The 16,811-nt window shown below is 38.4% G+C and overlaps 2 protein-coding genes across 2 annotated transcripts; one reads left to right on the forward strand and one right to left on the reverse strand.

Annotated features, from left to right (window-relative positions):
• The first annotated feature begins 1,157 nt into the window (after nucleotides 1-1,157).
• c12h6orf62 (chromosome 12 C6orf62 homolog) lies at nucleotides 1,158-10,090 on the forward strand. Its single transcript, XM_088601538.1, has 5 exons — nucleotides 1,158-2,566; nucleotides 3,317-3,493; nucleotides 4,072-4,197; nucleotides 5,693-5,827; nucleotides 8,802-10,090. The coding sequence occupies exons 1-5, from the start codon at nucleotides 2,438-2,440 to the stop codon at nucleotides 8,925-8,927; spliced, it is 693 nt and encodes a 230-aa protein (XP_088457664.1). The 5' UTR covers nucleotides 1,158-2,437; the 3' UTR covers nucleotides 8,928-10,090.
• A 2,252-nt stretch (nucleotides 10,091-12,342) lies between these two features.
• On the reverse strand, nucleotides 12,343-16,157 carry acot13 (acyl-CoA thioesterase 13). The gene is made up of 3 exons (XM_088601543.1): nucleotides 15,998-16,157; nucleotides 15,229-15,413; nucleotides 12,343-12,759 (listed from the first exon to the last, which is right to left on the reverse strand). Exons 1-3 carry the CDS (start codon nucleotides 16,079-16,081, stop codon nucleotides 12,603-12,605), a joined length of 426 nt encoding a protein of 141 aa, XP_088457669.1. The 5' UTR covers nucleotides 16,082-16,157; the 3' UTR covers nucleotides 12,343-12,602.
• Between the last annotated feature and the right edge of the window lie 654 nt (nucleotides 16,158-16,811).

Here is a 16,811-nt window from a genome sequence, read left to right on the forward strand (position 1 = left end):
GACACCGGGGTTACACCCCTACTGTTTTCGAGAAGCGCCCTGGGATTTTTAATGACCACAGAGAGTCAGGACCTCGGTTTTACGTTTAGGACCCACATGGACCGCAGGGTGAGCGCCCCCCGCTGGCCCCACTAACACCTCTTCCAGCAGCAACCTTAGTTTTTCCCAGGAGGTCTCCCATCCAGGTACTGACCAGGCTCACACCTGCTTAGCTTCAGTGGGTTGCCAGTTGTGAGTTGCAGGGTGATATGGCTGCTGCAGAACCACAATACGTGGTTCTGAATTTTGCTTATTGTAATTATGCAAGCCATAGGTGTTAAATACAGAATTAATAATTGTATAATTAAACACATTATATTGTAGTTCAGGTGGGTAGCTGCGTCAGCATGCGTAGGCTGCAAAGGAACAATAGGTTTACTCCATGCTGAAAAGAGAAGAAAGAAAACAACGTTTCAGCCGTGGAGCCGTCTTCAGGCGTTAACATACATCTACATTATATTGTAGATGTATGTTAACGTCGTTTTTTTTCTATTATTTGGTGTCCAATAGGTCGATTCACTGTGAATTTGTGGAATATACAGATAGCCCATTTTCATTCCTTGTTCTCTTTCCAAACTCCCACAACCCCTTGCGTAAAGAAAACTTCCCCTCAAGTCCCATTCTATCACTAACTTTGTTACAAAAAAACTTTCACCTGTGTTGTAGCGCCGCCAAGCTACCATAGCTAGAGCAACCAGATAAAGGATTTTATAACTACCGTTGTACCTGGAGAAACAGAGCAAGTCGTCACCTCTAGCACAATTACAGTGGGTCGGTTTTCATATTTTCCTCGAAGATACTGTAAAAACGTTTGTGATGAAATGAGAGACCTGAGATTCCGTATAAGAGTAGATCATTAATTTTGCCCGTTATGTCTGACCATGTCTACAGAGCACACTCGTATCTGCCATATCTGTAGCAGCGTCTATTCTGGTATTTACGGTTGTTGGTTTTCTTTCACGTTAACTCCGGGACACCCCCCTCCTCCGTAAAATATGTTATACTTTAAAATATTTTTGATTGAGATATTTTGCAACGAAACACAAACATTGCATTATTTAAAGAGCTAAAGTAATTATAGAAATGAAACGTTTTAAAACAAACCACATTTAAGTAGTCATGGTGCATGACGTTTTTCAGCCATTTTGGGTTGTTCGTTTCGCAGAGGGCACTTATTATTTTAGACCAAGGGGGATCGCGGGGCCTAAGACACGGATTAATCGAGCAAACATCATTTTATACATTAATTGTTGAATATGGGTCCACCAGGGAGCAAACCGCGCCGTGTATCGTTTGAAAGAATGGAGGATTTCGGCTGGTTTGTCAATTTATCTTGACATGGCTTGTTGGTGGGTGGAGGCTGACGAGTGAAAAAAAACAAAAAAAACACGCAAGTTAGAACTATTTATACAAAAGAAAGCGAGAGAAAAGAGAAAAAATCGAATAGCCTTTTGTGATGTTAATCTAAGAACGAAATGAAGAGGGAGGGTATAAAGCGCGTAAAAATGGCGAAATATTAAAGTCGGTTTAATAATGTCATAATACGCGCTCGAACCTTCATCCGAAGAGCCGCCGCTGACGGAGGATGTAGGAGAAACTAAGTGCAGCTTTACTGGCAGGACGCGATTCAGCCGAGCAACGTAGGTAAGATGTAGTAGTATCATCTGTATAGCAGGCTCCTTGAAAACACAAAACGCCGTCATTATGAGCACGGCTGCTGGGCCAGTGCTAATGCCAGTGAGCTCCGATATGACTTCTCCGTTTTTTTCTGTTGCGTCTGGAGCCATCGTTTCCTGGCATCTGCGTTTCCCTGCCGCGATCCGCTGTACCCCATATCCCTTAACAACGCGTTCATAAACCTAAGTATCTCTACAAAAAAAAAACAGAAAACACCAGTCATGAATGAGGCTGGGAGAAGACAAACTTAAAAGTGTACTTTTTATATTTCTGTAGCGATTTGTGTCGGCATGGGTTTGATAGCATCCTTTCGGTTCGTGTCAGTTGCGTTTTGTGTAGAAGTGTACTACATCTTAATTTGATTTATTTTCTTTCGATTAGTTAAACTCGCCGTTTTTATTCGGACCCTTTTGTGAAACTGAGTGGCTGAATTTGTTTTCGTATATTTAAAGCATAACTAGCGTGATTCACATAAGTCATCAATATGATTTCTTAAAAATAATTAGCTGTATTTAATTAATACCCCCTCCCTCCCACACCTTTTCATCAACACTGGGGAAAATGACTTAAGTTATTTAAAATCTTATCTTTTAGTAGATCTAGAGTAGAACTTCCACTTAGCTTAGACGCCTTTACTTTTAACTAGTTTCCAAGAAGGGAACTTGGCATATCATGCCCCTAGTTATAAAATATTAAGGAAAGCCACCATCAGTAAGTCGCAATGGGGGACCCAAACTCACGGAGAAAACAAACCATGAACCGACTTCGTGCTCAGCTTAGGAAAAAAAAGGAATCTTTAGCTGACCAGTTCGATTTCAAGATGTACATCGCATTTGTGTTTAAAGAAAAGGTGAGTGTGATGTATAAAATATACATTATCAAGTTTATATTCTTTAATGCAGGAATCTCCCAATTCCAAATGTCGATGATTGTGATTTGGTTTTCCTGTCTCTCAAATCCTGTTTTCCTGTCTTTGGGAGATACCTAAATTTAGTACAGTTAACACTGAGTTGATAATGATTCAAAGAGACACAGAAAACCTGGAGTGCTATCCACCAAACTAGGATTGGATACTCTTAATTGTGTGTTATGTTTAAGTTCTTTAATATTGTGGAAGTAACATTTGAATTGCTTTTGGGCAACAGTGAGAGCTGTCTTCAGGGGTCCTGCTGAGCTACATACATTGGTATATATGTCAGGACTTCAAAACGTGGGTACAGTGCAGTTACAATCAGCATTATGTGTAAGGAAAGCCCTTATCCCTGAAAAGATGTGGTGGTTGGGTTTGTGTGTGAGTGAGGGTGATGAGGAGCTGTCAGAGAGGAGGAAGGTCAGGACAGCCATTTCTACAGTAAAATCAAACTGACATTGTAGTAAAGGAGGTTGGCTTTCTTGGGCAATTAAGCAAAACTTAAGTTCTTTATAAGTATTCAGATGTTAGTTGATCTGAGCTTGTGTCCTTTTTGGGAGGGTCCGAGTGACTTTTTTTTTCCTTGTTCTTACTTTCATTTCCTGTGATTGATTTCCTGGGTTGTGCTCTTTGTTGGGTATTGGGGATACCCTGAACATTAACAGGTGCCTTTGTCTTTTCCTAATTCAGAAGAAGAAGTCTGCGCTTTTCGAAGTAGCTGAAGTGGTACCAGTTATGACGAATAACTATGAAGAGAATATCCTTAAAGGTGTGAGGGATTCCAGCTACTCCTTAGAAAGTTCTTTAGAACTGCTGCAGAAGGATGTGGTGCAGTTACATGCCCCTCGCTATCACTCCATGCGCAGGGTAAGTAATGTTCAGACTTGTGTAGAATCTTGTACAGATTTAATTAAGAATTCAAGTATATGTTATTTTTTGGTTGTCTGTTGGATAATATTGCATTGCTCCTTATTATTTCATATGAAGGCTAGTTTGTCATTTATTCTGCATGAGTCTGTATCAGAGAATATATTTTTCTTGTTAAAGTTTGAATCAGATTCTCTTATCCCTTTCATCGTCTTTAATAATCCTAAGTAGTAAAGACATCAGGTTGATGTTTAAAAAGGGTGAATGGCTTTGGTGAAAATTCTGCCCTGCAAAGAGCTCAACCTACTTGTCCACCAGCACCATGTACATCAGCAACTTGGTTTTCTCTGTCTCTCCCAGTATTGATCAGACCCAGCCTTGCTTTGTTTCTGAGATCTAATGTGACCAAGCCATAAGGTGGTAATGCTGTTGTCATAATTGTGTACTGTATGTGTAGTGTCTCTCAAATCTAAATTTTGAGAGATAGTGAAGCGAGAGCAGTGATTGGACAACAAGGTGGTAATGCTGCTGTCTTATTGGTTGTGAGTTTGTTTGACATACTGTTTCTTCAATTGCAGGATGTCATAGGTTGTACCCAGGAGATGGATTTCATTCTTTGGCCTCGTAATGACATTGAGAAGATAGTCTGTCTTCTGTTCTCCAGATGGAAGGGATCTGAAGATGAGCCCTTTAGGCCTGTTCAGGTGGACCTACCTACAGTCTGTACATAGAAACTGCCATTGTTTATAAAATTGCACATTTTGATTACTTTTATTCCTTGGAATAAAGGGGTAGTCCAATCTTTGAGACTAAAAAGTCACTTAATATTTTAGGGTATACTAAATCAAATGTATTACAGTGCTGAAATCTTATTGATTATGGAGTCATAGTGTTTTAAAAACAATAATGCCAAGGTAATGAAAACATCTGACCATTCCAACTAAATTACACTTATGCTGAGCTGTTATCTGTTCCCTATGGAGTCTAGGCAGGCTGTTTTAATGTTTTTGCTTATTTGATGTAGTAAATGAAAATGTTAAACCAGCTTTCATGTTGAAAGGACCTACTGGGACAGATTCAGGAGAATGAAGAAATTAGGCACTCTTGGTAAAACTCTTGGCACAACTGTTCTAGTCACAGAAGAGGAAACTTTATTTGAAATATATCCAAGATTCAGTTCCTTTTTTATGCAAGAGAATTGCACCAGAGAAAATGCAGTTTCATTTGAGTGTGATGTAACAAATTCATTGTATTATAACCTTAAATCAAATATTTGGTCCATATTTTTATGCACACCATAAAGTGTGCTTAGAATCCTCATATGAACAAGATGTGTGAAAGATAAAATGCAATGAGTGTCATTTAATTAGATATAAGCAAGATGGATGTGGAGAGAATATATTCAAAACCTTTATGCTTGTAGTCAACTTGAGTTCCCATTGCTGGTATCTTAAAGAGAGTATTCAGTAGTCTAAAAAAAAAATCCTTTGAGTTTCTAATTTTAATTTTTTCATATATGAAGAGACTTGCTCTTTGTGTATGTAAAGAATGGTTAATGGTCTGCTGTGATGTAGACTAGGTGAACACCATGCTCTCTTTAAAACAAAATGTTGGTGTCAAAAATAATTATTATAGCATAAGGAACATATGGCCATCAGGACCGAGTTTGGTGGAGTTTCTAATATAACGTACCTCATTAGGATCAGAGCGCAGGCAGTGTACTGAAGATGCCAGAATAGGTATACCAGTGTCTTACCATTTAAATGTGAGCACAGTGTTACAATATATATCATTTTAAAATAACAAAAAACAAAACAAAACTGAAAGTATGAAATGTAGATGGCATATTGCCTAAGTTAAATTCACAAATACATTCATTGTTCTTGAATAAAAAGTGGTTTAGCTCTTTTATTGTGATGACTCTTTCTGTTCCTGGTGGATAAATGGTCAGGGTATATATGTGATGGACTGCTGTAATTAAATCCAAAGTTTGTCCTTTCCTGTTGCATTGCCTATCTTTGACTTTTTTTGTGAATTCACAGCAGATTTTATGTGAGGAAGCAGAAGTCAAACTCATTGAGCAGCTTGTGCACATTGAATGAGGCCTGGTGTTGAAAGCTATTGTATGAAGACTATAGGCCAGGTAGGGGAGAGTTAAGTCAGGCCAATGGAAGAAATAAGCGACTTTGTTTATTTCAGGCCAAGTTTGAGTTTCATCATGGAGACTACGAGAAGCAGTTCCTGCATGCACTGAGCCGAAAGGACAAGGCTGGAATGGTCATGAATAACCCCAGTCAGTCTGTGTTCCTCTTTATGGACAGACAACACTTACAGGTAACCTCATGCTGGGAGGCTGTATTTTCACTCGTGGGCTTTTAAAGTCTAGTTCATTTGGCTGTTGATTGGTTCATGTAGGTTGATATTTGGGTTTATTTGGGGGTTATACGTTCACCCTCCAACAGCCATGTAATCGCAATACGAGAGATCAGTTGACCATTGAAAAAGTGACCTTTCTTTGTAGATTGTAGATTTGCCCCTTCATTCCTTTTATGAGTTAATAAAGTCCTGCTACTCCCACGTACTGTACATGCCATGCAAATTAATATAAAAATACCAATGTGATTTATTACTGAGGCAGGATTAGGCATAAAAGTTAAATGACAGCACTCACAACAAGCACGAATACAAAACAATTTAATGAGTACTTGCAAGAAGTGCAAAACAGTTAAGTAGTGCACAAATTACACAAAAGAGGTGTTGACTTAATAGATTTGGGCAATGAGTTCCATAGACATGGCGCTACACACAAGAGGTCTGTCTCCCACTATAAGGAGTTTTGTCTCTTGCAGAATAAGAAAGAGCTGGAAAATACCTGTGTAAGTCTAGTATGAAAGCAAGGGCTTCCACAGAGATGTCAGTTTGGCAAACAATATCACAACATTCTTAGCGTGTGTAAAAAAGCTGGACAAGTCCAGTTACCTATAATTATGAGTTAGCACGGCTGCTAGAGGAGTGACTTAGTGACTCTGAAAGAGGGGTGATTGTTGAGGTGCATTTGTCTGGACCTTCAGTGACCTGTGCTGTACAGTGAGGCTGTGCATAATTACTGCCATGTGTCACCCAGGTAGGTGCTACACTTTAGTGTAGGTGAAGTATGAATCCCTTGTATTTATGAAGCACTTTGGATTTGAAAATCACACAAAATGTAAGAAATTATTATTAATTACACTTTTACTTGGCAGTCTTTTTTTCATAGGTTTATATAGGGCAGTGTTTTCTTATCCTGGTCATGGAGTACAGCATCCATATTCAGACAACATCCTCAAAAAATTCCTCCTTTAACACAACATTCTAAAATTAATTAAAATATACAGTTGTGTGCAAAAAGTTTAGGCACTCTTGGTAAAATTGTATGTGAACCTCTAAGTACAAAGATGTTGATGCAACCTTTTTTTGCATGGTACAAACTTAAACATGACATCTTTCCTCATATTTTAATGCTTAATTAGTATTAACAGTTTTTTAGATATTCAAAATATTAAAAAAGTGAATATGACATATGCAAAGGTATGGGCACCCTGTCAGTCAATATTTTGTAACACCTCCTTTGGCAGAAATCACAGCTTCCAATTATTTCCTCTAGCCTGCTTAATCTTTCTATTCTTGCTTTTGGAATTTATTCCCACTCTTCCTTGCAGAACCCTTCTAGCTCAGAAATATTCTTAGGTCTTCTTGCACGCACTGTATGTCCCCCCCCCCCCCCCCAAGAATGTTAATAATATTCAAGTCTATGAACTGTGCAGGCCATTCAAGAACCTTAATCTTTTGTTCTTGTAAATAATTTATGGTTGAGTTTGAGGTATGTTTTGAAGGTTGTCTTGTGGAAATATTCAACCTCTGTTCTTCAATTTCTTTTAGGATTTGTTGATATTTAGTCAAATTAATTTGTTGACAGATGTTCTTTTCTGTGATTTTGGGCAAAAAAAATCTTTAATCAGTCCATAGCACTCTGTTCCATAAAGTTTTCGGCTTATTAAGGTTTTGTTTTGCATACTTTAGGTGTTGACGTTTGAGATCAGATTGTAGTCCTTCTGACAGCTCTCCCATGTTACTCTGTACTGTAGACATGTGAACAACTACTCATGTTGGATAAACTTCTGTAGATCCTTTGCAGTGATCTATGGGTTCTGCTTTGCAGATCTAACCTGTTTGTGAGCAGTTCTATCAGAGATGTTTCGGAGATTTTTCTGGGTCTAGGTATTGCCCTGACTTGAACCGTAACCTTTAACAATTTTAGTGATGATTCTAACAGTTGAAGGTGAAAGTGTTTAGAGACTTTTTTTATAGCCACTTATAACTTTTTTGGGAAAAAATAAAAAGTAGTCATGAATCAACTGGAAGGTTGCCCAAACTTTTGCACATGCAACATTCACTTTCATGTTTTAAATCTGTTAGAATCAGCAAATATATAGTATTTCTGCATTATAATTTGAAGACAAATGTACCATGTTGAGATTTGTCAACTACTTTTAACTTGGAGGTTCACTGAAATACACAATATATCCAGGGGTCCCTAAACTTTAGCACACAACTGTAAAACAAAGTAACTGTTTACATAAGTGTTCATCCCCCCTCCCCAAAGTGTTTGTCACTTTTGTGACGTCAGTGTAGGGGCATTTGACAGAAATTAGTTTTCTTTGCTAAGTCTTGACCAGCTTCGCACATCTGGAAACTGCATTTTTTGCCCATTTTTTATTGCAAAACTGCTCAAGCACTCTCAAGTTGGATGGGGACTATTGGTGAACAGGAATTTTCAACTCCGACCACAGAGTCTCGATTGGATAATCACAGTTGTACATTTTAGGTATAATCAAAATGTATTTAAAGTATGTCTCTTTTTGTTAGTAATATTCAAAAACTATTTGTGACACTAATCCATACCAATGAAACAACTAATCCAGTGTTGTAAAGTACACTAAATTGGCCTTTCAGTAACAGTTAAATCTGTTCTTTTGAGCTGAAGGTTGTAATCTTTGCATATATTGGTTTAAAAATAGAAGATGGTAATTTCTGAACTCATAAATTGATTAATTGGTTAATAATCACTATCATAAGGCAGACTACAGGTTTTGGCTTTATGGTCTTAGTTGCAGTTTTCTTATCATTCTCCTTAGTAATTTTGAGTAGAAGAGGTTCCTAGCAGTATTCTACTCTAATTACCCTGATGTCCTGATGAATTTGAAGATCCTCATCCATCTTTTCCTCTATAGTGAGCTAATTCATTTTTTCCTCTTTCCTGGTCAAACAGACTCCAAGAAAACAGGCCACAGTTTTCAAGTTGTGCAGCATCTGCCTTTACCTGCCACAGGACCAGCTGACCTGCTGGGGGGTTGGAGGCATTGAGGACAACCTCCATCCCTACATGCCAGACTAGGGTCATCGCCTAGCCATACAGGGAAGATCCTAGAAACCACAACAGCAAGCTCGCCTCCTCACCTCCACAGAGATTCCTTTTTAATGACAAGTGAACTCGTGCTTGGAACACTCCTTTTGTTAACCATTTTTTCATGCATCCCTGGAGCTTCTTCTCTCATTCACTCATAATTTTATTTCCTACCAAACTTACTGTATATTTTTTTCCTTCTTTTCATGTGAACCTGCACGAACATTGGTTTGTCTTGAACGGTTGTTCCCTTGGAGCAGCATTGTCCCGGAAACCGGTGATGGAAAGAACTCTATACACAAAACAGGAACAAATGACTAAAGTCTTAATGACGGTCCTCTCATTTTGTACTGGTTGTGTGTCCCTGTCATGAACGATAGTCTACTCGTTTGTATTTTTCACAGGATCAGTGCTACCAGAGATTTTTGTTGCAGTTAGGTAATCTGGGATGAGAGAGGGCAAGTGAGTGGAAGTTTGATTTCTCGAAATCTGTTATAAATCCTAAAAAAGCAGAGAAATAAGGTGAGGAGCCTCGTCAAAGATCATTAAGTGTAGGCATTGCCTTTCTGTTTATTTTTTTTCTGCTGACAAGTGTTGAGTTTTGCTGGCTCTTTTATTTTTGGATCTCTTTCTCTGAATTGGCTATGATGTATTTTAAAACGTATTACTTAGTGAAAATTTACACACATTTAAGCCAGGCAGACCCTAAATAAAAACAGGAGCATGGACAGCTTTTAGGATGAGGGTACAATAATGATGTGATGCAAAATGGCAGAAAAAAGCTTAAGACGTAATGTTTTTCAAATGCATACGGTCACATAAGTTGTAACCATACAAGCAAGTCATGCACTATTCTCTGGCTACTGAAAACATGTTGTGGGATTTATTTGGGGAAAACTTAAAAAAAGTGGGGGGAAGCTCATGTACCAAGCAGTTATAAGCTGTGGAGAAAAACTTAATGGAAGTGTTTAGATTTAAGACTTTTTTTTTCTTTTGACAGGCAAAAAACTCTTGAAGAGTAGGAAATTCTTGCATTGCTTTAATGGGATGGGTTTAATTGTAAGCTGGCTTTACTGGGTATAAAGGCACAAATCGGCAAATTTATATTTGCCACCTGTTAAATCAGCAAACTGAAATAAAGGGTGAAAATAGAATTGTTTTGTCTGTAAATTTATTGGATGCCTGTCTTTTCCTTGAGAGGTACAAATGTATCTCTCAAAATTGTATACGTCCGATAAGAAGCCTTACTACAATTTCATATCAGGTGGGTATTATATATACACTTATATGCATTCTTAGGAAAGTGGCAGTGTTTGCTTGCCAGACTTATTCAGAAAGCTTGAATAGCAAATAAAATGCTCCTCATTTAATGTGTTTGTCAACAAACACATGAAATCAAAACTTGGTAAACGTCAAGAAAGCGGGAAGTTTTATGATCCATTCTCTTAACCCCTGTACTTAGATTTGTGGGACAGAAAGCAGAAATAGCTGTGTATAACTTAAATTACTAAAAATGAGCAAAAGCACATTTAAAGCTATAATATCAAAGATTTTGACCGAGAAGCTACATCATGCTGCCTGCACATTAAAACTACAGTAAACATAAATATCTACAGGTATAACCAGTGTACCTTCCATTTTTTTTCCAACAGTACTGTAAATGTTGTAGATCCTGTATTCTGCTAGGTGCTTTAAGATCTTTTGATCATGAGCCAAAGTATAGAAGATAACTTGCTGGGGAGCAGGTACAAGTAAACTGAATGGAAATAATCCCGAGTTGGCAAGAATGTTGATATTTGATATTTAGTGTATTTTCAGCAGTGTTGCCAACTTTTAGTCTGTTTTTTTTTTTTATCTCGGAAGCTAAGCTAGGGTGTCAGTATTGGTCATGATACATGTAAGTAAAATAAGGTTGCTGGTGTAGGTGGACCAGTAGGTACTATTCTACCTTGATTGAATTTCCCCAAACAATATCACAGTAGTGTGGTGGTGAACTGGGACAACCAATAGGAGGATCCATTTTTCAGATGAAATGTTAAACTGGGTTACTTTGTCCTTAGCCATGAAAAATCCCATGTTCTTAAGAAGGTGGCCTGACTGTTCAAACCCAGGTTGGAGTTTAATCTGTTTTACATAAAGATTCCTTTAATTCAATTAGTGAAGCTACTTCTCACTTCTCATTAATAACTTCCAAACATCTTCTAGATGGATGCTGCCTTTAAGTGATGGAGTGGTCCCCCCCTGTATATAAAGCATTTTGGGATCCTTAGGGTGGAAAGTGCTATAAAAATGCAACTTAAAGTTTTTACAAACTCTTTAAAGTAATTTCCCACTTATTTTAAATGAAGCCATGTCTTGGAATACTTTCACCTTATTTTAAACATCAAAATACAGATCAGTCTTAGACTGCGTATTTTCACCTGCAAAGGTTAAAGTTGCACCTTCTTAGTTGCATCTGTAAGTTTGCTGTATTCATAGAAATGTCATGCAGATGGATAATTGTAGGGAAGTGTGGATTTTTCTATTACATCTCAGTATAGAATGCATGTACAGCTACCACTGTGACTAACAAATTCTATGATACACATATAAGAATATGTGGGAAGGTCTAGTTTTTGACCAAATCAGCATTCAGTGAATTAGAGACAACTAGTGTAACCTTGGCTCGCAGTGCAACAATGAGTATTATTCTATCCAAAAGCACTTGTGATTTTCCAGTATGTCAGATCAGAGGTGCACCCAAGTCCTACCAATTCACTGGGGTTTAAGTGCAATAAACCAGATAGAGCTCTACTGCACATTGATGAAGACATGATCGTATTTTCTATTAGTCTGATGAAGTGCTAGTTTTTGTTTTATAATCCAGGTTGATTAACAAGTGGATATTGGATGGCACAAAGATTGTAAAGAAAACATATCTTGTGAACATCTTTGTTCATGCAATATGAATTGTAGCTCATAGTACAAACATTTTTAAAAGTTTATTATTCCATGACCTTTACTAAAGATTCACTTAGTTCTTCAGAAGGGGTTCATACAAGGGGCCTCCAGAGTGATGCAATCAGTAAAGATGCTTGTCTGGGTGAAGGATGAGCTGTACGATTTTTAGTTATAGCCTGAGTCATGTCACTAGCTGACTGTGATCAGGATTCCACAAGAACCAGAGCACAATTAACCTAGTGCCTCCCTGAGGTTGTCCGGGAACTCTCGTCTCTCGGTGACTCCTGTGACCCCACAAGAGTTTGCAGGTACGCTATACTACTGATGATGGAGTTGTGGAATGGAGCTCTTAAAACACAAATGGGTCAACAGTATGCCTAAGCTCCTGCATGAGATTTGTTACTGTGAACCGAGTCTTGAAAAACAATTGGTCATGCCAAAGTGGGTGGGTTTAACAAAACAATAATTTGTAATTATTAAAAGAGAGAACACACAAGTAACTTTTATTTCTGTTCACCTTGAGTATTTAAAAGTATATGAGCAAATGCTTCTAAAAGACACCTATTATACAAGATGCAAAGACCAATAACTTACATTAGAAGTGTGAAGATAAAGGCATAGTTGCCACAAACACTTTGATCACCAGTGGCATTTGTGCCAGGTAATAGATACAGTTCTTCTTAGATTTTCTACACCATTCAGAAGTGTACAGTCTTCTGGTCTTGTTCAGCCACCAAGATGCTTGGTGTGTCTTCCCTGAGCAATGAGCTTTCCTGTTTCTTTGTTTGTGATATCTACAGTTGCAAATGCCAAGGTCCGGCCTTGCTTCAAAACCTGGGCAGTGATAAGGACATCCTCTCCCAATTTTGCAGTGTTCATATACCTAATCATTAAAGCAAAAAAGTGTTATTAATTGCTATGCTAAAGATGAAACATAATTGCCACAATCTACGCTGTTATCCTGTAGCTGATAAATATGGTCATTCTAGAAGAATTTTCCGGTAATATTAAATACGGTAATATTGTACCGTTATTTTTTTCTGAGCAGGAACCCAGCCACAATATCTGTAGTGTGTATGCTGATTAATGGTTCCATTTAGTTCATGCTATGAGCCTCACCAACCCCACAAACCTCACTCTTTCTGTCCTCAGATTTTAATACGGCTATGGGATAACAGTAAAACAATATATTATTTCTATGAGTGTGATGTACAGCCACGTAAAAAAGAAAGTACACCCTCTTTCAATTCAATGGTTTTACATATCAGGACATACATAACAATCGTCTGGTCCTCACCAGCTATAACTAGACAAATCCAACCTCAGATAACAGACAACACATAACAGATTTCACTATATCATTATTTATTCAAAACAAAAAGTAAGCCAAAATGCAGAAACCATGTGGGAAAAAATAAGTACACCCTTACTGCTTCCATAGGAATTATGAAGGTAATTAGCAGTCAGGTGCTGCTAATCAAATGCACTTGATTAGTTGATCATCAGGAAGTGTGACCACCTCTATAAAAGCAGAACGTTTGGCAGTTTGATGGTCTGGAGCACTCAGGTGTGTGTTAACACCATGCCAAGGAGAAACATCAGCAATGAACTCAGAGAAGCAATTGTTGCTGCTCATCAATCTGGGAAGGGTTATAAGGCCATTTCCAAACAATCTGAAATCCATCCTCCTACAGTGAGAAGGATTACTTACAAATGGAGAACATCCAAGACAGTTGCCAATCTTCCCAGGAGTGGGCGTCCCAGCAAATTCACCCAAAGGTTAGATGGTATAATGCTCAGAGAAATCGCAAAGAACCCAGGAGCTACATCTAGGGATCTACAGACCTTTGTTAACAAGTTAAAAGTTAAAGTTAATGACAATGGTATCAGAAAAAGACTGAACAAGTATGACTTTCATGGAATGGTAGCCAGGAGAAATCCCCTTCTCTCCAAAAAGAACATGACGGCACAGTTTAGGTTTGCAAAGTTGCATCTGAACAAACCACAAGATTTCTGGAACAATGTCCTTTGGCCCGATGAGACCAAAGTGGAGATGTTTGGTCATTATGCACAATGCCATGTTTTGTTAAAACCGAACAGCATATCACCACAAACACCTCATAAGAACTGTCAAGCATGGTGGTGGAGGGATGATAATTTGGGCTTGTTTTGCAGCCACAGGACCTGGGCACCTTGCAGTCATCGAGTCAACCATGAACTCCTCTTTATACCAAAGTATTCTAGAGTAGAATGTGAGGCCATCTGTCCGACAGCTAAAGCTTGGCTAAAATTGGGTCATGCAACAGGACAATGTTCCCAAACACACAAGCAAATCTACAACTGAATGGCTAAAAAAGAAAAGAATCAAGGTGTTGGAATGGCCAAGTCAAAGTCCAGACCTTAACTCCACTGAGTTGCTGTTGCGGGGCCTTAAGAGAGCTGTGCATAAATGAATGCCCTCAAACATCAATGAACTGAAGCAATGTTGTAAAGAAGAGTGGGCCAAAAATCCTCCAAAACGATGTGAGAGACTGTTACAGAAAATGATTACTTCAAGTTATTACTGCTAAAGGTGGTTCTACAAGCTACTGAATCATGGGGTGTACTTAGTTTTTCACACATGGCTTCTGCATGTTGTTTTTTTTTGTTAAATAATGACATAGTGGAATCTGTTATGTGTTGTTCATCACCTGAGGTTAGATTTATCTAATTTTAGGACCTGGTAAGGACCAGATGATTTTTTGTTATGTCCTGATGTATAAAACCATAGAATTGAAAGAGGGTGTACTTTCTTTTTCACATGACCTTAGCTGTTTTACAGTGCTTTGACATTGGCTTTTGAGGTAAAAGTCACTAGGACTAAAAATCTGCTTTTGTACCTGACCAATATAGCTGAATGGATGCCAAAAGGAAGGCAAGAGAGAGATAATTTTCACACAATGGGTAACTTTACTATTGACCGTAGTGCTTTTGGGTCTGAACATTTCCATTCTTCAGCAAGTTTGATGGGGTCCAAAACTTTTTTTAAAATACCATAAATGTAAAGGAGATGCCTGAACCATATTCATTCAATGAGAATGATTCCCAGTATAACAGGTAGTGGCTATGACATTATAAATAAATAGAACATAATTATGAGCTTATTGATATCCTTTCAATTGCAGTTTAATGGTTACTTTGAGAGTTTAGAGGTAACAGGTCTCTTCTACAGTTTTTAAGGAATTGTAATGATATTTTAAAGGACTGAACGCTAAGGAGGCAGAGAGCTGCGAGGTCAAAGGTGCTGTTTAATCATTTTTAATGAATGCGTCTGTTTCAGTTGAAGTAAAAACTTGAGGAGAAACAGACTCACGTGATGTTCATGTCTACGCTGACGCCGGGCTCCGCTCTCTCGGTATAAAGCAGGGCCGTAGTGGAAACTATATCCACCAAAGTGGCAGTCAGCCCCCCGTGCAGAGTGCCCCCGCGGTTCGTGTGCTCCTCTTCCACTTTCATCTCACACACCACTTTCCCCGGGCAGGCAGACACGAGGTGCATCTGTACCAACAACACCACATCACACACCAGACCGGAGCGATCAGGGCAAACTAGTAGAAAGATTTTCTGGTGCTTGTACTTTAGAAATAGCAAAAATGCTAAAACATTTGGAAGAAACAATCTGGTAAGTTATTAACGGTATTTTTCATTAGATTCTGGAATTTTCATTTTTTAATAAGGTAACCTTATTTCTATGCACATTAAAATAGTGCTCCTTGACGGAGCGGAAAAACCTGGTTGTTTACATTCAAGTTTTTTAGGCGTGTATACATTATTAAAGTTGATAACTTTTGTAATGTTTGTGGGCAAAATGAAAAGCAAAACGAAACTCTTCCTCAATCTTGTGTCTATCTGATGACTCCCTAACCACTAACATGATTTTGTTATAGTACTAAAATGATACCTAAACAAATCTAGTAAATATGAGCTGACGGTGTCTGAAAATACCTGTAAATATTTAGGCTTGTCCCGCAAACTGCAACTAAAACGCACCACAATGAGAGGACACCGACATTAAAATCCTAAATGGCAGCATTTGTAGTTACCAGGACAAGCAGCTGCAAACGCCTTAGAATTCCACTTACCTTCCTTAAAACTCGATCAAACCCCGGACCATCAATCATAGCTCTCATTAACTGTTTTAAAGAATTTAATGACGAAGAACCCATCACTCAATGTCAAACACTCAGAACAAGCGCCCTTTCTCAGTAGCGTGAAGCTGGCTACATTAAGTGACGCTGGCTTGGCAGAACCTTTCAAAATAAAAGTCCCCTAAACCTGCCTCATAAAAAATAATCCTGGACCAGTTAAAGTCACATTTATAGCACAACAAAAATGTGTACATCCTCAAAGCTAGATGGAATGTGATAAATAGACCCACAGCTAATAGGAAATTGCCGTTTTTCAATAATGTATTTGCTTTCTTGCAATCGTATTGGTGTTTATATATCACTTCCTCCTTGCAAATTGACAGAGCTGTGCACTGCTAGACAGCAAAACGTCTCATTGCTGACAAAAAAAAAATTGTGCCTCTCCAAAAGTAGTTCAAATCTATTCTACAGACCCACAGCTAATACAAGATCACCATGATTTTCTTAGATAAGTGTCTCTGTCAAAACTGCTGGGGTTTATAGAGCACCTCCCATTCCCAGACTGGGACCGTGCAGTGATGGGCAGGGAGTGGTCTCACTCCCCTCCTGACCAAACAAACATTTGTGCCTCTTCAAAAATACCTCAAATCTATTCTACAGACCCACAGCTAATAGAAAATCACCTTGATTTTGTCACATAAGTGTCTCTGTCAAAACTGCTGGGGTTGATAAGATCACCTGCTGTTCCCAGACTGGGACCATGCAGTGATGGACAGGGAGTGGGCTCATTCCCCTCCCGACCAAACAA

Source organism: Lepisosteus platostomus, chromosome 12, assembly GCF_059453375.1.
Source record: "Lepisosteus platostomus isolate fLepPlt1 chromosome 12, fLepPlt1.hap1, whole genome shotgun sequence".
Lineage (NCBI taxonomy): Eukaryota > Metazoa > Chordata > Actinopteri > Semionotiformes > Lepisosteidae > Lepisosteus > Lepisosteus platostomus.